This window comes from Prinia subflava, chromosome 28 (genome assembly GCF_021018805.1).
Source record: "Prinia subflava isolate CZ2003 ecotype Zambia chromosome 28, Cam_Psub_1.2, whole genome shotgun sequence".
Classification (NCBI taxonomy): Eukaryota; Metazoa; Chordata; class Aves; order Passeriformes; family Cisticolidae; genus Prinia; species Prinia subflava.
In genome coordinates, this window is record NC_086274.1 from 3013389 (window position 1) to 3037111 (window position 23723).

Here is a 23723-nt window from a genome sequence, read left to right on the forward strand (position 1 = left end):
GTGAGCCGCGGCCCCGCCCCTCCCCGCCTTCCCGCCTTGCGCGCGCGCACCCTGTGTCGTCAGGCGCGTGCGACGGGGGGGCAGGGGAACGTGAGGGGCGGGTCACGTGGGCGGCGCGGGGGCGGCCGCGGGAGCGCCGTGCCGAGGGCGGGGGGCGGCCGCTGTCCGTCTGTCCGCCCGTCCGTCCGTCTGATCGCCGCAATGCAGAACGTCATCAACACGGTGAAGGGGAAGGCCCTGGAGGTGGCCGAGTACCTCACGCCCGTGCTCAAGGTGCCGGTCCTGCGCGGGAGCCGGGATGGGGAGGAGGGACACCCATGGCCGCCCCCCTGCACTCCCCCGCCCGAGCCCCGGGAGCCGCTCCGCTTGCCCGGGGAGATCTCGGTGCCCTTGCGGGCCGGGCCCGAGGAGCTGCGTGGCTGCGGGTCCCGAGGGGCGCGGGGCTGGGCACAGCCATCGGCCCTCATCCCGCACGGGGCCGGAGGGGATGGGGGAACCCCGGCTGGCGCCCACATCCCACTGGGAGGGGCGGGACGTCCAAAGAACAGGTGTTTCTGCTCCTGATGCTCCAGGAATGACTTAAATGTTGTTGCCGTGTTGTGTTAAAGTCATGAAACTTTTACCTGCTTGTGTGCCCAGGAATTGAAATCCGAAGGTTGAAATCAGACAGGCTTGAGCCTGGTGTCAGGAATTGCGTTGCAATGGTTATTTTGGGTAAAGGGCAAAACTTTTTCAGCTGACATTAAAAAAACCCAAACAACAAAATTAGCCACACCTTTGCTATATGAGCAGGTTTTATATAGCACAGCTTATTCCTGTGTCAGAATTACACTATTAATACAAGCCTCTGTGCATTGAAGTAGCTGGGAATAACAGAAATGAGCCATCGGTCATTATAAGGGTAGGCAGCACATCTGTCATTATTCCTGTTACTGCATATTTAGGTAGAAACAAATTATGGTTTTCTGCAGTTGTTAGACTATATCCCATTCTCTGACTCTTATTTGCAAACAATTTTTTATGTAAACCCCAGCTTTGTATGTTTATGACAACAGTCTCTCTGCCTGTGGCTTTGTGGTTTGACCTGTTATGTGCTTTGCACCCTGCAGCTTACATCTCTGGGCAGATAGCAGTGACAGTCGATTATTAATTGAACTTTTCTCTCTGTGATATACTCTTGTCTGGCTAGTGGACATTCCTAGAGTTGCCCACCAATGCGAAATGTATTGTGGCATGGAAAGTGAAGTCAGTTGTTTAGGATAATACAGTTGTTGTACAGCTGGTGTAATAGTGGATAAATTCATGTGTCCAGATGGATTATTGGGAGGAGGCAGGAGTAGATCCTTCCAGAAATGGAAGGTGTTGATATTACGTGTATATGTTCCCTTTATGAGGGGGAAGTAAATACTCCAACTTGGTAGCTTTGAGAGAAACTACACCTGTGTCTGTCACAATCAAAGAATTTACTTAGATAGAAAAATGAGCCATTTATCCTCAGGGAACAGAGGATGGATATTTTATGTGTTTTCTTTCTGTAATTCCAGAGACACAAGTTTGTGCATGTTCCCTACTGCTTATGGTTCATTTTGAGCGGAACCACAAGGTTGTCTCCACTGTGGTGTTGCACAATGTGTTATTGAGGATTCTGAGTTTTGTAGCAATTCAAATTACTTGGATTTCAGTCATCTAGCATAAAATGATGTTACAGTGTTTGTACAGCTGCTGTTTTCCCTATCTTTATTTTGTTCTTAAGTCTGTCTTCCTTAGAACTGGGGTAGAAAGGCAGTAATCAGTACCGTATCAAACCAGCGTGCTCCTTTCATTTTCTGTAGCACAGGTGATAGCACATATTGGGGGAAGGAACAGGAATAACCAAGTTTAGCTGGGGCTTCTTTTCTTCACTGTTTTCTGATTCATTGGATATGATGAAGTTGTGGCTGGAAGCAAGACATTTTCAGTTGATGCTTTTAGTCTTGGTAGGAAAAAAAAATAGATTCCTTAGGGCAGGACATCAGTTATGCCATGGTTGAAACAGTATTCTTTTTCAAAAGCTGGTTTTGGGTAGCTCCAATGCTGGGGGACGGTGGGATACCTTGGTACTTGAGGCTTTTCTGAAGAAACAAACAACCAGAAGTCAAAACATACTAGTCTTAGTCTAGATTTGAATATGATGCAAGATGTGTTATCATTAGGCTTCGTAAATGTTGCCTTTAATGCCAAAGTACTTCATTTCTCCATGCAGAATAAATCTGTCTGTTTGCCATCTATTCTTTCATCCACAAAGCTCCCCATGACAATATGCAAAAACTGAAGCTGTTTCTGTGGGGCGCAAGATGAAGGCACAGAAATGGGCATTAAAAGAGAGTGTATTACTAAGACTTTGCATTTAACTTTTTCTGCCCCAGAGAAGAGTTGGTTTTGTCTTTCATTCACGACTCCTTAACTGCAAAACCTCATATTGATGCATTGCAGTGCTGTTCAATGCCTTGAACTCTGAAGTCCTTGACAGCTGGAGTCACTGATTCCAACTGATTTTGTGCTTCTTACTGGCAAACGTAACACTGAGTGCCACTCACCTTTTCTTCATTATTGCTGTAATTTGCAGTAGCAAAAAATTTATTTTCTATAGGTGGTCATTTTTCATGCTACCTCATATTTTGCAACAAATAATTTTGGGGAGCTTTACTTCCTTATTTTCTAATGTAGGATTCCTATCAGTCATGGCAGAGGTTGCCTCTAGGCTGATTCTTGAATCTCTGTACAAAACAAGTTGCAAAACGAAAGTAGAGAAGATGTTTGTCTTTCCAGTAAAGTGGCCAGTGTTGATTTGTCAGCAGTTCTCAAAATTACAAACTTTTTTTTTTTCCTTGCAGGAGTCCAAGTTTAAAGAAACTGGAGTAATTACACCTGAAGAAGTAAGTATTTAGAAACTTAAATTTATTTTGAAAGTACTGATGCATTTTTTAAGGCAAAACAACCATGTTAAACAGATCATGTCTTTGCCAGTTATTGCTTCTTGAAACAATTTCCACAAAGTGAAATTTCTAAGTTGTGTTTTTTACTCTACAGATGAAATAGATCAAGGTAATTTCTCTTGAGATGTCATTAGGCATCTGATTGTGGGATGCTTCTTTCCTCTATTATGCTGTGAGAAGATTGTAAAGAAGCTGGGTCAACAGCTCCATGTGTCATGGGAGTTCAGGACTGAGGCAGGAATGTATTGATTTTTGAAGCCTTTCCTCTGAGGAACTGGAAGGGGAGCTTTATCTTTGGAACAGTCTTTGCTTACCTCTGTTTTGGTTCCTTCCAAGGCTCTGTGAAGATCATTACATGTATTTGTCCGTGTATCCAATAATTATTATTTCTCCCTCTTCTCTATAGGCTGCTTTAGGCTGGTTGTATTTTGGATTGGTGCCAAGCAGTTGTAGTTTTTTAAGAACTCCAGTGCAAAGAGCAACAAACAGGATTTTTTTCCTGGAACAGTAAGAATACTGACTGTGTTGAGCTATTTTAATTTCCATGTTGCACTTTTTCTCACATTAAAGTGCTACTGATCTGCAAATGCTTTGTCTTTACAGAGATCTGATAAAACAGTGGCAACACTGTTAGGTAGAATGAAAGAAAAATGAAACAATAAAAAAACATAAAGATGAGATGGGAAAAAAATGGGACAAATGATGACTGATGCAGGTAGATAACGTGGACAGAAGTCTCTTTCCTAATATTGGTGCCTGCGTTTTTCTGCTGTGTTGCCTGGCAAGCCAACACTCATTCTCTCCCTCTGACACAGAAGTGCCACACAGACAAACAGGTTCAGCAATGTGGTGTTCTGTTCTGATAATCATATGTATGTGTGTGTATGAATATTCATGTATGTTAAACAAGAATACATGATCTTTACTGTATATGAACTAGAATAACACAGAAAGTCTAGGTAAATGTTCTACCAATACCTAATTACTTCAGGATTTACGGGAGAAGAATTTGCAGTAGCACTGTAAGAAAAGGCACCTCCTGTAGAACATAGCAAGAGCCACACTGTCCTACATTAAACCGTGTGCAGCATTTAAACAACACCGGGAATGTGAATAGTCTGTGTTCTCTCTATCAAGTTAGATGCTTCTGGGATGAATAAATTGGATCCTTCAAAACAGTAGTCAAGGGAACCAGTTATACAGCAAGATTAAATTTTTGGTAAATTTAGATAAAGCTGGAGCATGGATCTGCTGATTGTCCCTTTGACAGTCTTTATATAAAAATGGTTGCTGAAGAGGAATAATGACACTAGGATGTTTTCTTTGAATGAGTTTGGATTTCTTGGGTAATTTAAGATCTGTTTAGTCTCAGACACTAACTGGTGTATAGATTTTTATGGGGTTCCTGTGGCTTGCCTCTGAGGATGAATAAATTAAGACTAAAGATGACTCATTAATCAAACTCAACACCTACTCCCTCTTTTCACTTATCTGTGTACTTGATATAATTTCAAGAAATTCTTGCCTGTCATGAATTCTTACTAGTTAATACCACCAAAAGACTACACTTGTTTTAATTATGTATGTAAATAAAGGGAAATCGTTTAAGTCATTCTCTTCAGGACAGAAATAAGTTGTCCTAAAATTGATCTCCTTCCACTTTCCAATACTAATTCAGATATGAGGTAGTGCTTGAGAAACAGAAAGTGAAACCAGCTAGATAATTTTGCTGCTTAAGGTGAAAAAAAATGTAGATAAAATTTCAAATGCTGTTTTAGGACTGTGTATCTGTTAGACTCACAAACTACACTGTTTTTTCATCATTAGGAATATATTTCAACATCGCTGTTACAAACAGAGTTCCAAGTCCTTCTACAGAGAATTTTAAATACTTCCGAGTTTCATTTATGTTTACTATGTAAGAGATAACAAGTTTTAAAATTTCCCTGTGTGCTGGGAGAGTTCGCAGGGTTTTTTTAAAGGATTCACTTTTGCTGGAGGTCTCTGTTGAAAACAGGTGAAAGGGAAGCACTCTGCAGCGACTCAGCCTGTTCATCCCTGGGCACGGTGGCGTTTGCTGCTGCGCTGATCCGCCTCCCTTGGAGGAGGCGCTGAGGAAATGGCTGTGACCCGCTGCAAGCCTCTTATGTCACACTGCAGCAGCTTCTGGGCAGCTGGGGAGGTGCTCTTGGGAACTGGTGCTTCAAGACACAAAGCACCTGTAGCAGTAGCTGTGCTGCTCATATCCCAAAGGGACTGCTGCAGAACCCACGGAAATCACTTGAGTGCAGGCTTGCCTTCCTCAATTTATGTGTACAAAAAAAACAAGCCCAGAGGTTAGACTTTGCTGTGTGAATTTTGAGTTTGTATACAAGTCTAGCATGACATTGCTGGCGAGTTCAGCTTGACAGTATCACTTTGAAAGAGCAATGGAATTTTATAAAAGACTTTCATACTAAGAACAAGCAGAGTGAATTTTTTTAAAAACTATTTCTTCAGAACAAAATTATCTGTAAGAATTTTAGGGTACTAATTAAGTGGTAATCCATTTTTAATTAACATCACTGTTCAACTGTTATAGTGATGGTCATTATATCAAATCTGTGCCGTTTATTTCTTTCTTGCAGTTCTGCCACTGATTCAATGGATTGATTGTCTCACTTTTCTCGCTGCAAAATTATTTTGAACAAAGAAAGAGAATTAAGCATATTTTTTTACCTTAAGCTCTTTGTTGTCTTTGTAAAAGTTTGAATAGTGGCAAATAAAAATAATTTCTTTATTACAAGGTAAACAGTCTTACCAGCTCCAGATACTTTTTTTAATTCTTACTAGACTAGCAGGTGGTATTGCAGCTTTTGAAACGCTGAATTTGCTGTGGTGCTTAGTAAGCATTTTGGGTGAAGTTGATTTAATCTTTGCATTTTCATGGTTAGCTGAGGAATGGGGTTAAAATAAAGCATCAAGCTGATTGAAACATTTGTTAGTCACATAGTTAATCGATCAAAGGAATGTAGAACTGAAATACTAATGCTGAGAAAAAACTGTAGATTGTTTCCTTGGGCCATGTTTAACAGTAATTTTTTTCTTGCCTTCACAGTTTGTTGCAGCTGGAGATCACTTAGTTCACCACTGTCCTACTTGGCAATGGTGAGTAAAATCAGAAGAATTGTAGAAGATAGCATTCCTGCCTGGGCTTTGGTGTGTTTGTGTTGGATTTAGCCATACAGTTGTCTGATTTCAGAGCAGCAAGTAGACTTTTCCAGTAAAAATTTTATGATGGCTCTATGTTTAAGTCAGGCAGAGCTTACTAATTGCTGTATAGCAGTACTTGAGATCGGGATTTGCATGGGGATTTTTTGTTTGTTTTTCCAAGGTTTTAGGGGAAATAATCTCTTACATACTATGAATGCTTTTAGCGCTTAGCTGCAGTGGCAGCGCCTCTCCCTGGGTTTGTCTTGGTGATTGAAAAAGCAAAGGCCATGTGCAACTGGAGTTGCTAGGCAGGAGTTGTAAATGGTGTATTTTGACAAGCATTTGTTAATAAATGTATTCAAGTTAGCCCACAGCAGTTCACTTTGTGCAGTGATTGCCCTTGGAAGTCCCTTCTGTTTCATGTACAGTAAGGGTACAAATAAGGTGCTTCCTTATGTTTTACTGGTGTCTTGTATTATGAAACTAACCTGCTCCTAAATGAGCATGGTCTGTGCAATTGGTATCATCAGGGTCTTGGCTCTGTACTGGGCCTCAAATTGCTGCAGGAAAATTTAGTATGTTTGAATCGTTGTTTTCCTGCCCCTTTGCCACCTCCTTCAGAGAAGACAGGATGTTGAGTCTGGCAGCAGTTTGGAATGGGCTATTTAGAATGTTGCTTTGATTTCAAACCAAAAACCACTAAAGGTGAAGGCAAATGCTTGAGTAATGTGAAATTAAGAATACTCAAGATGTCTATTGCTTTTCTGAAGTTGCTTTCTTCAGACATTTGCTACTTTGTTGTGCTGATCCTAGAAGATTTTATATAGACTATATCAACCCATCTTTGCTTGGCCGTCTCAAGGTGAAAGTAGTTTCTGAGGCATAAAATGTTTTTGATCTCAGAACAATTAGAGGTGGCCAAGCTTTCTAACACCATACCAAATGTATGTAGGGAAGAGTAAAGTCATAGCAAACCAATTCTGAGAATAGGTCAAGAGGATTATATAAAACGTTCCTCACACAACGTGAAAATAGAAAGGTTCTTTTGTTTGCAGGTCATCAAATTCTCAAATGGTGCACTTCATTTTACAGGGCTTCAGGAGAAGAACTAAAAGTCAAAGCTTATCTGCCAACAGACAAACAGTTTTTGGTAACTAAAAATGGTAAGGCTGAAATTTAAATAAAAGTGTTCCTGGAATTGACAGCATGGTTTACTGCGCTGTTACTCTACTGATTGTATTGATAAGGGAAGCAAGTAGCTCACACTTCAGATGTTCTGGCTTTGCAATGTTCTGGCTTTGCAATGTTAAAGAAGTTTTTCCTGCACTCCTAAATTCTTTTTTTTAGGCCTCTTCATAGTAGAGCTTTATATGAGACATAAAGCTTTCCTTGATGAAGTATAAATGAACTTTAAACCTTATTAACCTCTTTGTCTTTGTTTCAACACATGTTCAGTGTCTAAAACAAAAATATGTTTATTTTCTTCTTTCCTTCGGAAACTCAGGCTATTGAAGAGTTCTCAGAATGTTTTTCATAGTGACACTGATAATTCTAATTCAAATATGTAGTTAATGGCAATGTCCTTGTCAATTAGAATCATATAAATACGATCTTGAATTAATTTTTTATCAGCTTCACAGTTGTGGTTGTATAATACATGTGGTCACTACCTTTTTAGTGGATAAGAAGCATAACATTTTGCCACAACTATAGGGAAATCCAGAAGATCTTGTATGAAAATGTGTCAAAGCTCTTAGATGAAGCATTAGTACTAGGAAAGCCTGAGGCGATTTTTGCCTGCAGAGGGTTGTATTATATGTTTGGATTTCCCTTACTAGCTTTTGGGGTCTTGCAGTGCACTCTCATGTGAAAATTACTGCATCCAGTAGCATTGGACATTTTCCTGAGATGGGCCTTGTGGTTTGATGGCCAGCTGAGCTGCTTTGTGTCTTTTTCTGCCACTGCTGAGATTGCTTGTTGCTCTGATCCTTCTTGGTGACATTCCAAAAGAATGTGTTTCCTGCTGCTGGTGTCACATTGGCCTCCTGCCTGGGTAAAAGCTGTGGGCTGTAGTTGAGACTGGGCTGGAGGGAGCCATCCTACAGACCTCATTTTGGAAGTCTTTTCACGACTTCACTTTGACTTTCACACCCCTTCTGTTCCCTTCTGAAAGGTTAAAGAGCAGATTTCAAATGCTCCACTTCATGCACCAGATTTGTTTTTCTCTACATTTATAGAAAAGGAAGGAGCATTTTCTACCTAGTCCTTGTTTACACTATTGGAAATGCCTGCTTTGCCTTATTCAGCTGTTCAGGCTTTCTGTGACTATTTTCTGAAAACATTACCTAAATCTCTATTTAAATGGCTCTCTAATGCATTTGACAAAAGTTATTCTTAATATCACTTGAATTCTGACTTTCTAAACTTCTAGATGTAAAACTATAATTAAATGTATTGTATAAATAGCTGATGCAAACTTTTACCAGAATTCTAAAGCCAAATGAGTTTGGAAAACTGATGAAAATCCAGGCAAAGTTGTCCTTAGTTGTTTACCAGTGTGAAGAAAACTTAAAGTTTCTCTCCAGTTGTTAACAAATGAGAAATTAATTCTTTTCTACTCCTTAAGAGCTTGGATGAAACTGCTCAAATACTTAACAGAAAGATGAATTTTTAGGGCTACAGCAATCATTGTATTTTACATGAAATACAGCACATCAACATGTTTTTGTAAATTCATACTTTTGCATTTGAAATACAGCCTTAGGATTCCTTAAATAGGGATATATGAAAGATTGCCACATTTTAGAAGGCCTTGTAGGACAATGTCACGGTCCAGTCTGGTTTTGTATAAGAATGACTGACTGCATTCTCTTTTGTTTTGCCATTTCTTGTAGTGCCGTGCTATAAAAGGTGTAAGCAGATGGAGTACTCAGATGAGCAGGAGGCAATCATAGAAGAGGATGATGGTGATGGGGGATGGGTAGACACTTTTCACAATGCAGGTATTCAAGGTCTTGCTGCATGCTTGGAATTTGGTAATCTCATTTTCAGTTTCCACTCTTAGAAAGTAAAATCTTTCTTATATACGAATGTCTGTGTACCAATATGTAGCGTGGAGGAAATAAGTTATGTTATCAGCTGCCCACCTGATTGGTACAAGATGTTTAACTGTGTGGCTATATCTGCTTGAAACAGGCTCCTTTTCAGAGATGATGGCAATTATTTCAGCATTCTCTTACTAAAGTTCTAGGAAGTTGTTTTAAAATATGAGCTGTGTAGCAACTCATTCCTTAGTAAGGAAATCCTGTGAAGAGGATGTTAGTTTAAGTTGTGGATGCTGTACTAAAAAGAAATAAGATGCTAAGTACAGAGATAAGTGTGGGAGATGATCCCTTTTTACAATAAGCTCTTAAATGAGCTTGCGTTTATAAAGAATTCTAAAAAATACTGCTTATATGAATCTATCTCACTGGCTTTTCTAGCACAGTGTCTTAGAAATAATTCTGGTTTTTTATAATTGGTAACTATATTAGTTTTAGTCTGTTTCTTGATGTTCCATGATGTGTTAATACAATTCTATTCTTCAATGATATTTTCTCCACCGTTTCCAAAAGTACTCCTCTGACTTTTTACTTACTTTGGTGTAAATTTTTTTTTTTTTTTGCTGTAATGTGGAGAAATTTCTCTGAATAGTTTGCCAGGGTGGGAAGAAAAAAAGAAAAAAGGCTTGGAAATGATGCCTTTTTTTTTCTGTAGACATACATTTTTCATCATTGGCAATTCTTAAAGGCATCATAGTTCACAATTGAATGCCCCCACACCAAAGGAATCATTTGGAATAGCTTTCCCATGTCCTTGAGTTAAGTGTGCAGTATCCATCCCTGCTGTGAATAGACTCCTCTGCCAGGTTTTTTCCTTTTAGGGTTGACTGGTTTGGGCACCATACAGTACAGCACAGCTGTAACACCCTGACTAAACCTTGCCAGGTCTCTAAGTGCTGTCAAATGAGATAAAATCTGTTTCCAGAAGCTGAAGAATTAATCAGATAGATGTGCTCTGTCAAAGCAGAATCTTGGCACGTATCCCAAAAGGTACTGTGTAAGGACTGCAGTAAAACTGGAAAGCAAATGGGGAGGAACTCCAGAGTGAGCACTGCTGTGATTTGGGGTGGTTTTATACCCCCACTTCCCCTCAGCTAAAAGCATTGAGTGCTCTGCTACATTTTGGGTTTTCATTGCTTTCAGGAAGCTCATAAATGCCTGCCTTTTTCAGGAAGGTGAGTTTCATTATTGTGATGTGATCTGAACTCACTTTTATACAAAAACACCTTAAAATAGAAGTCCAAATTTGCAGAGTTTCATCACGGACTTTGTAGGACACGGCTGTGGAGCCCTGTGGTAGTGATGTGGTTTGCCTAGGGATGTCCAACATCAAGCATGTTACCAATACCAAATGAGCAGCCTCTCACGTACCAAGGTTGTTGTGAGATGTGACTTGCAAAGATGAGATGCTGCTTTCTGAAATCCTTGCAGACTTTCTATGCTATTCTCTAACCAAGAACCAAGCTTTGTTAACCAAACTTCTTGTTCAATTTACAGGAATAGTGGGCGCAACAGAAGCAGTTAAAGAGATCACACTAGACAGTAAGGTACTTGTTTCTAAATTTTTCTGTTGCTTTATTACAGACCTGAAGGTAATAGTAGTTTTTCCAGTGGCAATCTAGTATTCCCTATGAAAGATTAAGTTATACTTTGTCACTAATTGTTTTGCAGATGCACATTGACCCTCAGAGCTTGTGATATCATTCTAAGCATGTGCATCTCCTTATTGCTGTGTTTACTGAGGCATTTGTCTTTTTGAAATGCCTTTGGCCAGTGTGCTCCTGTGCCAGGCTTCTACAAACTGAAAATGAAATCCTATTTATACTGATGCCACGCATTTGTGTTCCAAACATTAGTGTTTGGAGATCCAGTGTAAAGAAATTTTTATATGGAAAAGTAATGTGGGAACGTAAAGTATTTCTTTGTGATCTTCAACTACAGCAGGCAGACTTTTAACACATTGGTCCAATTTGAAGATTTATGCCCTTCAGATTAGAAGAACTTTACCTGTTTAAATGTATACATGTTATGAAATCCTCAGTTTCTGCACTTTTGCACAAAGTCACTTCAGCAGGAGAAAAACCTGAAACTTAAGTCCTGAGGAAGTACTTGAAATGCAAATGCTTTGGCTAATGTGTTGCAGAAACATGGAAAGAGTCACAGAGGCACAAAATGTTTTTAAAGATGAGTTTGTAAGGGGAGTTCTGTCTGTGTACTGTGAGAGTTTAAACCATCCAAGAAGCTTTGGATTCTAAAAATCAGGAGGAAAGAAAATGGGCTGCTCCATGCTACTGTGTAATTATAAACAGCTCAAAATGCTATCAATTTGATGAACTGTGAAATGTAGGTTTTCCAAATGACTGCTGAATATAGTAAAAATACTGCTTTTTTACAAATCACTAATATGAGGGTGGAAGAAATACTCAAGGAATAACTAAAGTTGATCACTTTTTCTGCAAAACACAATACTTGCAGAGTGTTACTGTGATTCCTAACTGCTGTTGTGTGTTTTGCATTGGATTTCATTTCTATTGTATGTAGAAAAGCTAACCTGCTTGCAGGTCCAGTCCAGGAGGACAGCTCTTTCCTGCTAATGTTCTGCTTGACAATGCACTTTGTAACTTAGTTTCTTACTGGTTCTGGTGGTTTACCTTTTTTAAATGACAAGTCAGCCACCAGATGCTCAGAGGAGCTTCCTACTGTAGTAGTTATTTAGAGTATTCTCCTAAAATCTTTGTGAAATCTCTGTAAATTGAGAGCTTTACTTTCTGAATTTCACTGGAGTTGTCCATTGGACTGTAATGCTATGCAAGGTCCAAAAGCTGACTGTGGGCTTGTGCTGTGTTTGTTTCTGTTGGACTGTGTTTCCTTGCAGAATTACATCAAAATGTGATACCCTTTGTAACTCTCTTTGTGTTTTAAAAAAATCAAGGAGCTGGACAGGGTTCATAGTGAGTGAAACTGGGTGAGAGTTTTAGTCATATGATACTTGAGGTATTTTATGATAACTGCTGCACAATAGGCTGTGGGTTAGAACTTAAAGAAATCTTAACCTACATGTTTAATGTTTAGTCTTAGCTGTTTAGTCATTGCCTTTCATTTGAGATAGGTGGATCTTTTGATTGTTTAACACCATGGCCACTTTCCTTTGTTTAGGAATTAAATCATTCCAGATTGCAGAGTCTAAGGAAAACTTTTTCAATGGATTTTTAATGTCATACTAGGACTTTGAAACTAGGATAAGTTATTAAGAAAATATTTGAGTTTGATGTAGTCCTTCTTAATATTTCAGAAATTACATTTCTGGTTGACTGAATGTGTTCACTGGACTTAACACCTTAAATTTTTTGGGTCTGTTAGGCTGTGTAGATGCAACAGTCATTAAAGCAATATTTTCAATTTAACTTCTAAAGGATAATATAAAAATACCGGAGTGTTCAGCATCTTGTGAAGATGATGATGAGGAAGATGAAGGAGAAGCTGCAGACATGGAAGGTATTTCCTTAAGTTGGGTGGGACATATTTTATTTCAGGTCTTCAACTAAAGCAGTTGCTCTAAAACACCACTCATTCTTTGCACAGAATTCATGCTGAAAAATAGGCCTGTGCTCCTTAGCATCTCTCGTGTGGTTTTATTGATGCATGTTTACTCTAACTTGTGTGCCAAAAACCTGACTGAATGTTAATGATTGGAAAATTGTGTAGCAGAACAGATCTGAGAAAGTATAAATTAGGGATTTAGCACAGCTTCCTTCCAGCTTTGTACCTACACTTAAACTCAATCTGCCTAAATAAAATCACTGAAGTATTTCTCCTCACCTATTTACTGTAGTCTTGGTCAAATTTGTGTTTAAAAAGGGATATTCTGGTTTGGGGATTGGGAAGTTTACCTGAATAAAACTTCTTTAGATACATGTGCATTTTTTAACATAGTTGTTTATGAATGACAAGTATAATGACTGGCTACAAGCTGAACACAGAATTTTATGGGTCTTCTTTTCAGAGTATGAAGAAAGTGGGCTATTGGAGACAGATGATGTGAGTGAACAGTTCTCTATCTTGCCTGTTACAATATAAGTGAAGGAAAAATAATGATAACAAATGGCTGAAATAACAAGGTTATGAGTAGTAGGGTTACTGAGCTTGGATTCCTATGGATTTGTGTCCTGCCAATCTACTGCACTAACTTGAACCCTTGGGTCCTCAAAGATTTTGCCCACAGAAATTTTCATTGGTTTTGTTAATCCTTTTTGCTCTGCTTGTACACACAGTGCTGTATTCACGAGAAGTTAAAAAATGCAGTGGTGGTTCTTGGGGCTTACACAGGGAGGATGAGTGGCCTGGAGGTTCAGTAGATTACACCAATCCATCAGACTTCTGTGAGACAAAACAAAACCTCATTATTTGTGGTACTATGCCAAAGTCTTCATGAACCTGCACAAACTGAGGCCTTTGCCTTCTGAATTTCATTGGAGTTGTCTGTTACTTGTGAAGAAGGTAGAGGTTGTAACAACATAGCTGCCTATTTCCTTAAGAAAAAGGACCTTTTTTGAAAAGTAAAAAAGCCAACAAAAATAAAACCAAAAAATACCTGTTGGGGAGAAATTGATTCTCTTAATTTAGAAATAAAAACAAACCATATGTTGGGGGTTTTTTGTGTCCGCTTCAGAACATTTTAAATGTTTAAAAGTTTTACAGGTTCACATAAGTACTTAGGATGGGAAAGGAGGGAACCCTGAGCAAGTCTATGCTAATCTTGTTATTTTTACCTTGACCCAGGCAACTCTTGACACAAGACAGATTGTAGAAGCTAACAAAACTAAAGTTGATGTTGGAGGGGAAGATGCTATTCTACAGACTAGAACCTATGACCTCTACATCACTTACGACAAATATTACCAAACTCCAAGGCTCTGGTTATTTGGATATGATGAGGTATATCTATGTTGGGTTTTTTTTCCTACTTCTGTGAAATTAGACTCACTGTGTCAAATAGGATATTTTGTTGCTTATTCACAATAGAAATTTAAAGGAAAAAATGGTGAGGAAACCATTAAGCAATATAGGCTTGTAGGCAGGACTTTTATTGTACTTGCAGCAAGTTGGAACAATTTCACTGAAAACTGCACATGATAACTGAGCACATTTTGAAGGCAGCCACTGGCTTACTTGTTAGCACTGTAGAACTGGTAATTACCCCAGTAAACTCAGTCAAGTAAGCAGGTATGTGTCTTCATCACCTTCAGAAGGAAAGGAATACATGAATAGTTCTTCCTTTAATCACTAGGTTTCTTGAGTTAAAGTTGGATAGGGCCCACTGCTCAAATACCAAGGTGGGAACCTGTTGGTTGTCAAATACATTGGCTTCACTACTCAAAGGAATATCTGTGCAGTACTATTTCTGTACCATATGGATTTTAACACACTCAGTTCTTTCATTGTACCTTCAGAACTTTTATATTTTAGATGCCTGTAATTTGGGGTCATCTGGTACTGATGTTAGAAAAGGAGCAAGTTTCTTTGTTAACACCACCTTTGTTGTCGTGTTCCTTGTTCCTCTGTAGCAGCGGCAGCCTTTAACAGTAGAGCACATGTACGAAGATATTAGTCAAGATCACGTCAAGAAAACAGTGACCATTGAAAACCATCCTCATCTTCCTCCACCTCCCATGTGCTCAGTCCATCCGTGCAGGTGAGTCTTTGTTTCTGGTCTGATACAGCCTGCAGATAATAGGGCACTTCACTGCTCTTGGTAGGGATTTTGTTCAGGTTTTCTGGGCATACTTCTACAGCTAGCTGCTGTAGTGGTCTCTTAGCTTCTGAGGCAGTAGGAAAGGAAGGGAGCAGCAATTCTCTTCATTCCAGTGCTCACTGCAGCAAGTGTTCTGCAGTTAGCACTGTCTTCTCTGGTCAACTTGCTTTTTTAACTCAGCTTCCCTATGTACTCCAGAAGATGGCAGACTACCAGAACTAAATAAATGAAATCAAATTTTATCCTTTTGTCTACTTTTTGGGGAGGGTGGAAGTACAGTGTATACTTTGGCAGCAGAAAAAGCTATTGAAATATTAAATAGCAGTTTCTTATTTTATGTTAACTACCTCCTGCTCCCCTTTAAATTTTGCACTTTTAAATAGAAATCCTTGGATTGTCACACTGAAATATTTGTTGAACACAACTGCAAAACATGCTTGGTTTTTTTGAGTATTTTCTGTTCTGTTTTCCATGTTTCTCACCTAAAACATAGGGAGCCTGTAGTTTGACTTGCTGCACAGATATTTTTTCTAGGTCTTTGAAAGGTGCATCCTGTCTTAAATGTAGGCCCTAACATCCTTTTAGGTGTCTTAGTGATATAGAGGAAGTATCTGAAACAGTTTAATTCCTCTTGACAGTATGAAGTTCCTGGAGATAAAAGTTTGGGCTTTTATCTTTTAAGAAAAGATGCTCTTGGTATGGTTGCATATGTTTAAAATAAAAAAATACAGAGATCAGATTGCCTGTTAAAGTTTAATTTCCCTTGACTTAAACACTTTGGATATCCATGTCACTGCCTGAGTATCAAATAATCAGCTTGCTGTTGACAAGTTTGTGATCAGTCTCACAGACTCAAAGCATTCTTGCTTCTGGTTTAGCATTTATTTGTTCATCAGTCTTTAGAGAAGAGAGCAAGGGAACTTTGAAACAAGTATTTTATGGCTAATTTTGGTTTCATGAGGATATGTATTCATATGCTTTGTAAATCTATATCACACGTTTCTTGGCAGTTCACAGTTCATTAGCCACTGCTTTTCAGAAGTGTTTGCTTTCCCCAAGCAGTCAGACTTACATATGGACAGTGCTGAGCAGAGAAGCTGCTGTACAGCTGGGAAATAACTTCTTCCCCTCTAGTGGTGGGGAAGTAGAAAATTTTGGAGTTGTAAAGTTTATTCTCGGTCTTTAAATCATCAGGTTGAAGTCTGCACTAACATGAAAGTGTCAGTCTGGGTGCTCAAGAGTAATACAAGAAGCAGGGAGAACTGTAAAGCAAATAATAAAGAATAGAACAGAAAACAACATAAGGCCTCTATTAATCTGTGTCCCATCACATGATGAATACTGCAGTACAGCTGTTGTCATCTGTTCTGTAGTCTGTGAGATGAAAGAAGGCTAAAACCGGAAAAGATAAAGGAGATTTGACTGGAATAACTGAAGTTCTAAAGCTCTTTCCCATAACACATGATTGAATAATCTGTGACCCTTAATATTTGCAAAAAGCTGAGCAGGGAGTTGTGATATCAGTGACCTCCACTATGAATAATAGAGGAGGTGAAGTAACAGGATTTAAGTTTTCTTCCAACAGTGAAACTGGTGGCATTGAATGCTACTCTGCTGGCATGTTCAAAGCCAGAAAGGATTAATTTCTGCACACACCACCTAACTAAACTAAGTACTATTTAGGCAATAATATGTTAATGAAATAAAAATTTTTCAAGTTTACTAAAAATGTTTTTACTAGAAGGGTTCAGAATAAGAAAGTCTCTGGGTAATTTCCAGCATACTGCTGGAAATTAGTAGTGCGTTTATGAGGTGCTTCTTCCAGCCTCTTTATTGAGCATGTACTATAAGATAGGAAGCAGAACCAGGTAGATTTTTGGTTTAATCCAGTAAGGTGTTCTTGTACCTTGTGTAAACATACCAGTCTTAATCTCAACCAGTTCATGACTTTGACTGTCTTACTGTTTGCTGTCTGGGGGATTTTGGACAAAAAATGGATGCAGCTTTTTTGTGCAACTAATGTTTTTGTAGAAGTATCAAGTGGGAAGAATGTAGGTCTTAACAGATGGACTGGGAAGATGATTAATAGGAGAAAAGGAGGAAAAAAATCCTGAAGCCAAAATTTAATTCACTTTGTGTTTGCTGGAAGCCTTGCTAGTAAATTGGGCAGAAGCTCCTGTTGATGCATATTTGGGGGGCACTCTAAGAACAAACAAAGATGCAGAGATATTTAGGCATGACAGCCCTCACTGACTAGATCACACTGTGGGGTTTATACTGGCTGTGGTGCAATGTTATCTGCTTAATTTTAGTTATTACTCTGCAGAGGTGTTGGCAGTGCAAATCTGTGAATTTGGGTTGAGTCTCTTCACAAGTGAGAGCCCTGTGGTCATGTTTTCACTTCTTCCTCTGAAGTGCCAGTTCCTTTGTAATGTAATCTGCACTTAGGCTTGAAGGAGTGGTTTACATTGTGAGACTTGTTTCAGCTTTAAGCGTGAAGGAGATGATTGACAGTGAAGTGAGACAGGTTTGTTGCTACTGTTACAAGTGGAGGCACCTGCAGCCCTTTCCAAAAAGCGATGTCCTGGATCTGCAACTGCTTAACACTAGAAAGAGTTTAAAAGGTAGTGTTGAGGCTGTGAAGAAAGAGGCTATAGCATATCTACAATGGAGGTTTTAAGTATGTTTTCTTACTCTCCAAGGTGAGCTATTTGATTTTTTCAAATTGGTAAGGGTAACAGCTAAGAAGGTCTGGGCTTCTGAATAAAAACTAATAGCCAAATTGTTGCTTTGTTTTTAATTCAGGTAGGAACTATGAGTGTTTAGGTTTGTCTGCTGCTGTTGCTTCCCATCGTGTTACAGAAATTGTGTAATGTAGGATATTTGTATGATTCCAAACATTTTTCTTGTGACGTGAAAATCCTCGTGTCGGGCGTCAGAGAAAGGAAAAGAAACGGCGGTCGGATGCCACTGTCAGCTGCTTGAGATGGCTTCTATTTTGAGTAGTTAGTGAAAATTGTTCATCTTACAGCTCTTCTGTAAGCTGTAGGTCTTGTCAGCATTTTTATGGTACTGGAAGGAACATAGTCAACTTCCTCATTAATTGCTGTAAACTGCTTTAATCGTGATTCTCAGCTCTTTCTGTTATGAAAAAGTGTTATGCAGGGACTATGAAACAAGTTAACTACTAAATAAATTTACAATTAAATCGTAACTACTTGCACTGATTCCAAGGACTTATTTTCCTCCATTTCAGAATAGATAGTGTTAGGCTTCCAAACTATTGTTGCTTCTATTGTACTCTAAATATCTGCAGGGAAAGATTTCTAAATAGCAGGATATTTTAGCTTACATTTCTTCAAAAATTATTTCTTTCCATTGTAATGGAAGTAGTATTTACATATTATATATTCATTCCTCCAAGTTTTTTTACAGAAGGAGACTAAAAACAGGACACAAACTTTACAAAGTTTATAAAGCACCTGCAAAGCTCTTCATGAGTTACTGTATGACAGCAAGAATGGCCATGTGGCCTTTGCAGAATTTGAGGTACCCGAGTAGTTCTTAGAAAACAGAAAAGAACAAATATCATTAATCTTAATGTATGAAGGTGAGTCAGTGTGCTGTTAAAGACTTCTAATGGCTGCATGGTGACCTGTATTCTGTGCCAGTAAAATAAATAGTTCTCAGTTATGCATAAGGTCAAAACTTAAGTCTTAGCAGTGGCTAGGTTCCTACAGAGAAGCAGCTGGCCTTGGCACCTGAAATGGCATATGTTCCACAGGGCATCCTGGGGATCCAGAATTGGAATCAGCTCTGAGGGTTAGTTGACTTGCAAAGACCAACAGTAAATGACAAATGCTGACCTTTAATACTTCCCCAGACTTGCATGTTCCTGTTTACAGTGTGTCTTGGTAACTTTGCAACAGCTTCCTTCCTTGTTTGCAGTCACGGGCAGCATGTTTAACTGTGGAGGTAACTACTAAATGCCAGTTGCTGGTCAGCTCTTTGGATTGACATGCTGGTATCAAGGCATGGTCAGAAAGTTATGCAAACTCTGCTTCCCACTCATCCTTGTTCTCAGTTGGCACTTGGATTGTTTTGGGATGGGTACTTTGAACTACTGCTGCTCACTAACCTGCTGTGTAGATGGATGCCCATAGCCTGTATTATGTCACTGGTGAAGATTACTTACAGAATCATCTATTTAAAAGAAGGTTGAAGTCTAAATAAAAGTAAGATTAATTATACAGCCTGGGAGTTTGTCTTAAAGGTACATAAATAAAACATAATTTAACATACCATTGTTCTTGCCTCTGATTTCATATATTCTTCATCCCTTAGTTTATGGGGTAGAGCTACCTTGAACACAAGAATATTGCTTCCACATTGTAACTGGCCATTAAAAGATTTGAAGCCTTTATCATTAAGGATATTCCAAACTGTAGCAGACAAGGTCGAGTGATCTGTTCTAGTTGAGTGCTCATCGAGCAGGGAGGGTTTTGGACTAGGTGATGCCCAGTCTCTTCCAGCCCTGGCTATTCTGTAATTTTGTGTTGCATTCCCAGGACCGGCTTTGTACACAAATATTGTGTGCTTCATAGTAGGTCTGGGATTTCACTGATGAGAACGTAAAAACTCAGTGACCTGAGGAAGTGTTTCTCTTTTCCTGTAGTACTTTACAGTAAAAGAAAGAAGAAACTAGCATAGAAACTGTTGGTTTGCCATAGGACCCAAGTTACCACCAAAGAAAGTGTCCATACCCTAAACTAGTCCTCAAGCAATAGTTCTGAACTTATTAAGGGTTGATTTAATCTGCCTTTCCTAGGAAACTATGATTTGTTTTATGTTTTAAACCTCTTCAAGCTTTACAAGTTTGAGTTCAGCAGAGGCGGCTAAAGACGTTACAGCAGTTTCTAGACATGATCCTCAGGGGGCATCTGGGAACTTCTGTGGCTGGCTGCTGCTCAGTATTACTGTCTGGGGACTTAGCTGGGGGCTTTATTGGAGTTTAGCAATCAAAATCACACTGGTGTGGAGCAATATGCATTCACTCTCATGGCACTCGGTCTACATTGTAGCATACCACATTTTTTGCTTTCTGTGGGAATGTAAGGAGCTGTTAAAGAATGTTACATTCATCACTTAATGTAAATTTTCAGTTACTGTTGCTATTTTGCTTTCTCAGTAAACTGAAAATTTCCTTGCTGCTTCTGAAGCTAATGGTCCAAAATTATTTAATTTGCACAAAACCTGTTCTTGCTGATGAAGAGGGTGTTGCCTGTTCTTTAAAATATTTTGTTTCTGATCTGTTTTTCAGGCATGCAGAAGTCATGAAGAAAATAATCGAGACTGTTGCAGAAGGTGGGGGAGAACTTGGAGTTCATATGTATCCTTTTTCATTATTACTCAGTTTCTTGGAGACTCCTTGCAGTGTGAGGTCTGTTACCTCAAGGTCCATAAGCTGAAACACAGTTGTGTGTGAAAGCAGTGAACAGCTGCATGGGGTAGCGCTTGCTGGAGTTCTGGGATGAGCTCCTTTGTGCAGACAGACTTCATGAAGTTTTTGGGGGAACATGAAGTGGTGTATAGCAGGAGCAGTGGGGAAAGCAGGTAGGTTTGAAGGGATAGGATTGAGGCCTTGTTTGTAAGGGTGAAGGAAGTAGCTGTGAGCGTGAAACAGAGATGGCAGTGTAGGAGGGTGAGACTGGAGGTTCACAGACTCCATCCAGAGTGTAATCACTGCTGAGCAGAGTAGCTTTTATATTAGGTTTTAATGTGAAATTAATTTCTGAAAAGTGTAGAGGTCCCACTATTCTCTATTCTGCATGTGAGCAATATCTTGGTAAAACAACATTGCTGAAAAAAAGCAATGCAAATCACTTAAACCACTCTGAACATCAATATCGAATGCCTCACAATTAGAATTTTCTGTCAGGAGGTTGAGTGATCTTAGTTATGCTTTGTAGTAATCAATAGTATACTTTCTGACTAGAGCAACTCCATGATAAAAGCAAGTGTGTCCTTTCAAAATAGTGTTCTTTGCTATTGTAATGCAAAGAAGCAGGAATTACTGAGCAGCTAAAGGTCCTGAATCAGTAAAATTCTCATTTACTGTATGAGTTGAGACTTGCCCAATTTGTGCAACAACCAACTGGGTGTAAACAGTAAAATAACTTGTCTGTCACGGTTGTTCAAGTCTCCAAGTCCTAAATAGTTACAAATAGCATTTTTTTTCCTTTTTGAATCTTTTTTTTAAATCTCTAAACAAATTGGGGCATTTTTAACATTTCTTTACTCATTTTCATGTATCTTCTGTTTGTGAAGAAATGGTCCATGAGACTGTTAAGTCAAAACAGCTGGATTTACTTACATCCAGTACTAATGTAACTTAATAGTCAGTTAAAAGCAGCAGATTTCTGTTAATTTTTCAGTTCCCTGTCTGCCTCTTTCTCACATGGACTGAGACTTTAGATTGTAATTATTCGATATACACCAGACTGCAAATTCAGGCCCAACATGCATTTGAAGGTGATATATACAAGGGAATTCTTCTCTGCAAAGGCAAAACTGCTCAGCTTGGTAAAGCTAATCTCTGTACTTTCCCTCATGAACAGGCAGGAGATCTTTCGAAGGATGGCTCAGAACAGGAGCTGATTTCTTTTTCTGAGCCTCTGAAACGCTGAGCAGAGGAGCCTGCTTTCCAGGGAAAGCAGGCTACAGGAAGGTAGCTAGGGATTAGCCTTGCTGGATACAATTCACCTTGGCATTTGTTAATAACGAATCTTAAGAATGTAAGTGGATTGGTAATGTTTCTGTGATGTCTGCAAGATATATTGAAAATAACTCCTGGTTCCCTGCATTAACTTAAACCAGGAAGGTCTATTTTTGCTCAAGCATCAGAATTCTGCAATATTAATCTCCCAGTCTCTTAACTCTAAAGTAGCTAGGTATTATTTTCCTCTTAGCAAGTAGTACTGCTGAGCAGACCATTGAATGTGACTTCTGCTTTGTTTTGCAGGATTTCTAGCTGTTGTACATTTTCCTTAATGAGAAACTCAGGTACCTTCTTATTTTCTTGAAATTTGTACAGGCGGTCATTCCAACGATAGAATACGACTACACAAGGCACTTTACGATGTAACTAGAATAAGAGATGTGTTCCTCTAATTATCAAATCTTTTTTTAAATAGCCCATCCATGTGACCTATACAACATTATACACAATTTCTGTAACTAATCTTTTATCAACTTGATGCATTAAAATAAAATGTTCCATTACCAGCCTTTTTAATAAAAATCTCTGTGTGTAATATAAATAAATCTCTTTCATTCCAGTACAGATGCTGCAGTAAGAGGTGGGATTTTTTTCCTCCATAATTCCTCTAATTTCCTTCCATGAGATTATTTTTGTGTGTGTTAGAAACTGAAATCTACTTTTGTAGTAGAAGCCTAATAGTTTTGGCTTTGTTGTTGATTCCTAAAAATGTGCATTTTTTATTTTTCCCCTCCCATTTAAATTCCCTTGAGAGCTTTGTGGAGGTTTTTTTTCCAGCTATGAATGGCTATATTTACTCTAGAGGGAGGAAGATTGTAAAAGATGAGAAAAAATAAAATGATTATCCTGTTAGGAAAGTTTGACTACAGCTTAAACAATTAACTATAACTAACCAGTCTTTGAAAGGTGATTTACACTGGAGCAAGACTAGAGATGGAGTGTTTGGGGAGACAAAAGAGGAATACTGATTATGAAGTCTGTTTTTCTTGTAATAAAGAACAGTCTTACTGACAAAAATATGGCTTGAGGGTAAAGGGAAAAGATTGCTATGGCAGAGCAAGGTTCGATCTTGATTATTTCTCTGGCTCAGCTACACTAATTGCCAGTCTAATGGCACCGTTTCCTCCTTGGGATGAACATACATGGAGTTGTTTGTGGATTCAGATATTGCAGAGGCATCCAGGCTTTAGCAGCCACCTTCTGCCCTGTAAAATGTAAGGTTTTTATTAATGAAAGTTGGATGAAAGGACCATCATATCTCATGTGTATATATATTTGTGCATAGATTTATAGTCATTAGATTAATTTAACCTGGGTTTCAGGAAAGCACTTGTGTCTCCCAAACATCCATCTTGCATTTTGCAAGGTAATCAGAAGGTGGGTGTCTGCAATGGACTGAATTTACAGTTGGGTAGGAAGATGGGTCCCAGCCCTGGCACAGCTGTTCCCTGTTTGGGCTGTCCTGTGTCCCATGTTCTTACTTACATAGGAACACATAATCAGGTTCTGTATTCTATGCTAAAATTGACTTTCCTCTTGGTATCTGGCTTCACATCCTCTTTTTTGGACAGTATCTTAAGCAATTTTTGTGTAAGTGAAGAGTAATGCTGGCTGAAACCTGTTAAAAACTTAACCACACCCACTGAGTCATGCCATAGGAATTTGCCTGTGAGACTAATCTCAGAGATGTTTTGGGCTTTCTGGTAACAAAGGAAGCAGCTGTCCTCCACCCAATAAATAGGGGGGCTTGGAGGGGGGCAAAGAGACAGGGTGTGACTTAAAATAACCAGTAGTGATGTATATATTTTTCCTTTGATGCCTCAGAATCTTTTGAAACATCCTTCTCTGTAAAAGGTATCTGTTCTCTTCCTATAGGAAGGTGAATTATTTTAATAAATATCCAGTAAATTAAGTTGTAAAATACC

At 38.9% G+C, this 23723-nt stretch overlaps 1 protein-coding gene across 1 annotated transcript; it reads left to right on the forward strand.

Moving 5' to 3' along the window:
• The first annotated feature begins 89 nt into the window (after positions 1–89).
• Positions 90–22362, forward strand: ATG3 (autophagy related 3). Its single transcript, XM_063419941.1, has 12 exons — positions 90–273; positions 2874–2915; positions 6073–6122; positions 7260–7330; positions 9062–9169; positions 10766–10815; positions 12682–12763; positions 13272–13306; positions 14048–14203; positions 14833–14960; positions 20341–20409; positions 22083–22362. Exons 1-12 carry the CDS (start codon positions 202–204, stop codon positions 22162–22164), a joined length of 945 nt encoding a protein of 314 aa, XP_063276011.1. The 5' UTR covers positions 90–201; the 3' UTR covers positions 22165–22362.
• The last annotated feature ends 1361 nt before the right edge of the window (positions 22363–23723 follow it).

Bases quoted from the DNA above. Each gene is read 5' to 3' on its own strand.
- ATG3 (XM_063419941.1), top strand. From the start codon at position 202: ATGCAGAACGTCATCAACACGGTGAAGGGGAAGGCCCTGGAGGTGGCC. The intron at 2,916-6,072 runs GTAAGTATTTAG...TTGCCTTCACAG, and splicing joins GAGTAATTACACCTGAAGAA to TTTGTTGCAGCTGGAGATCA. The intron at 9,170-10,765 runs GTATTCAAGGTC...TTCAATTTACAG, and splicing joins AGACACTTTTCACAATGCAG to GAATAGTGGGCGCAACAGAA.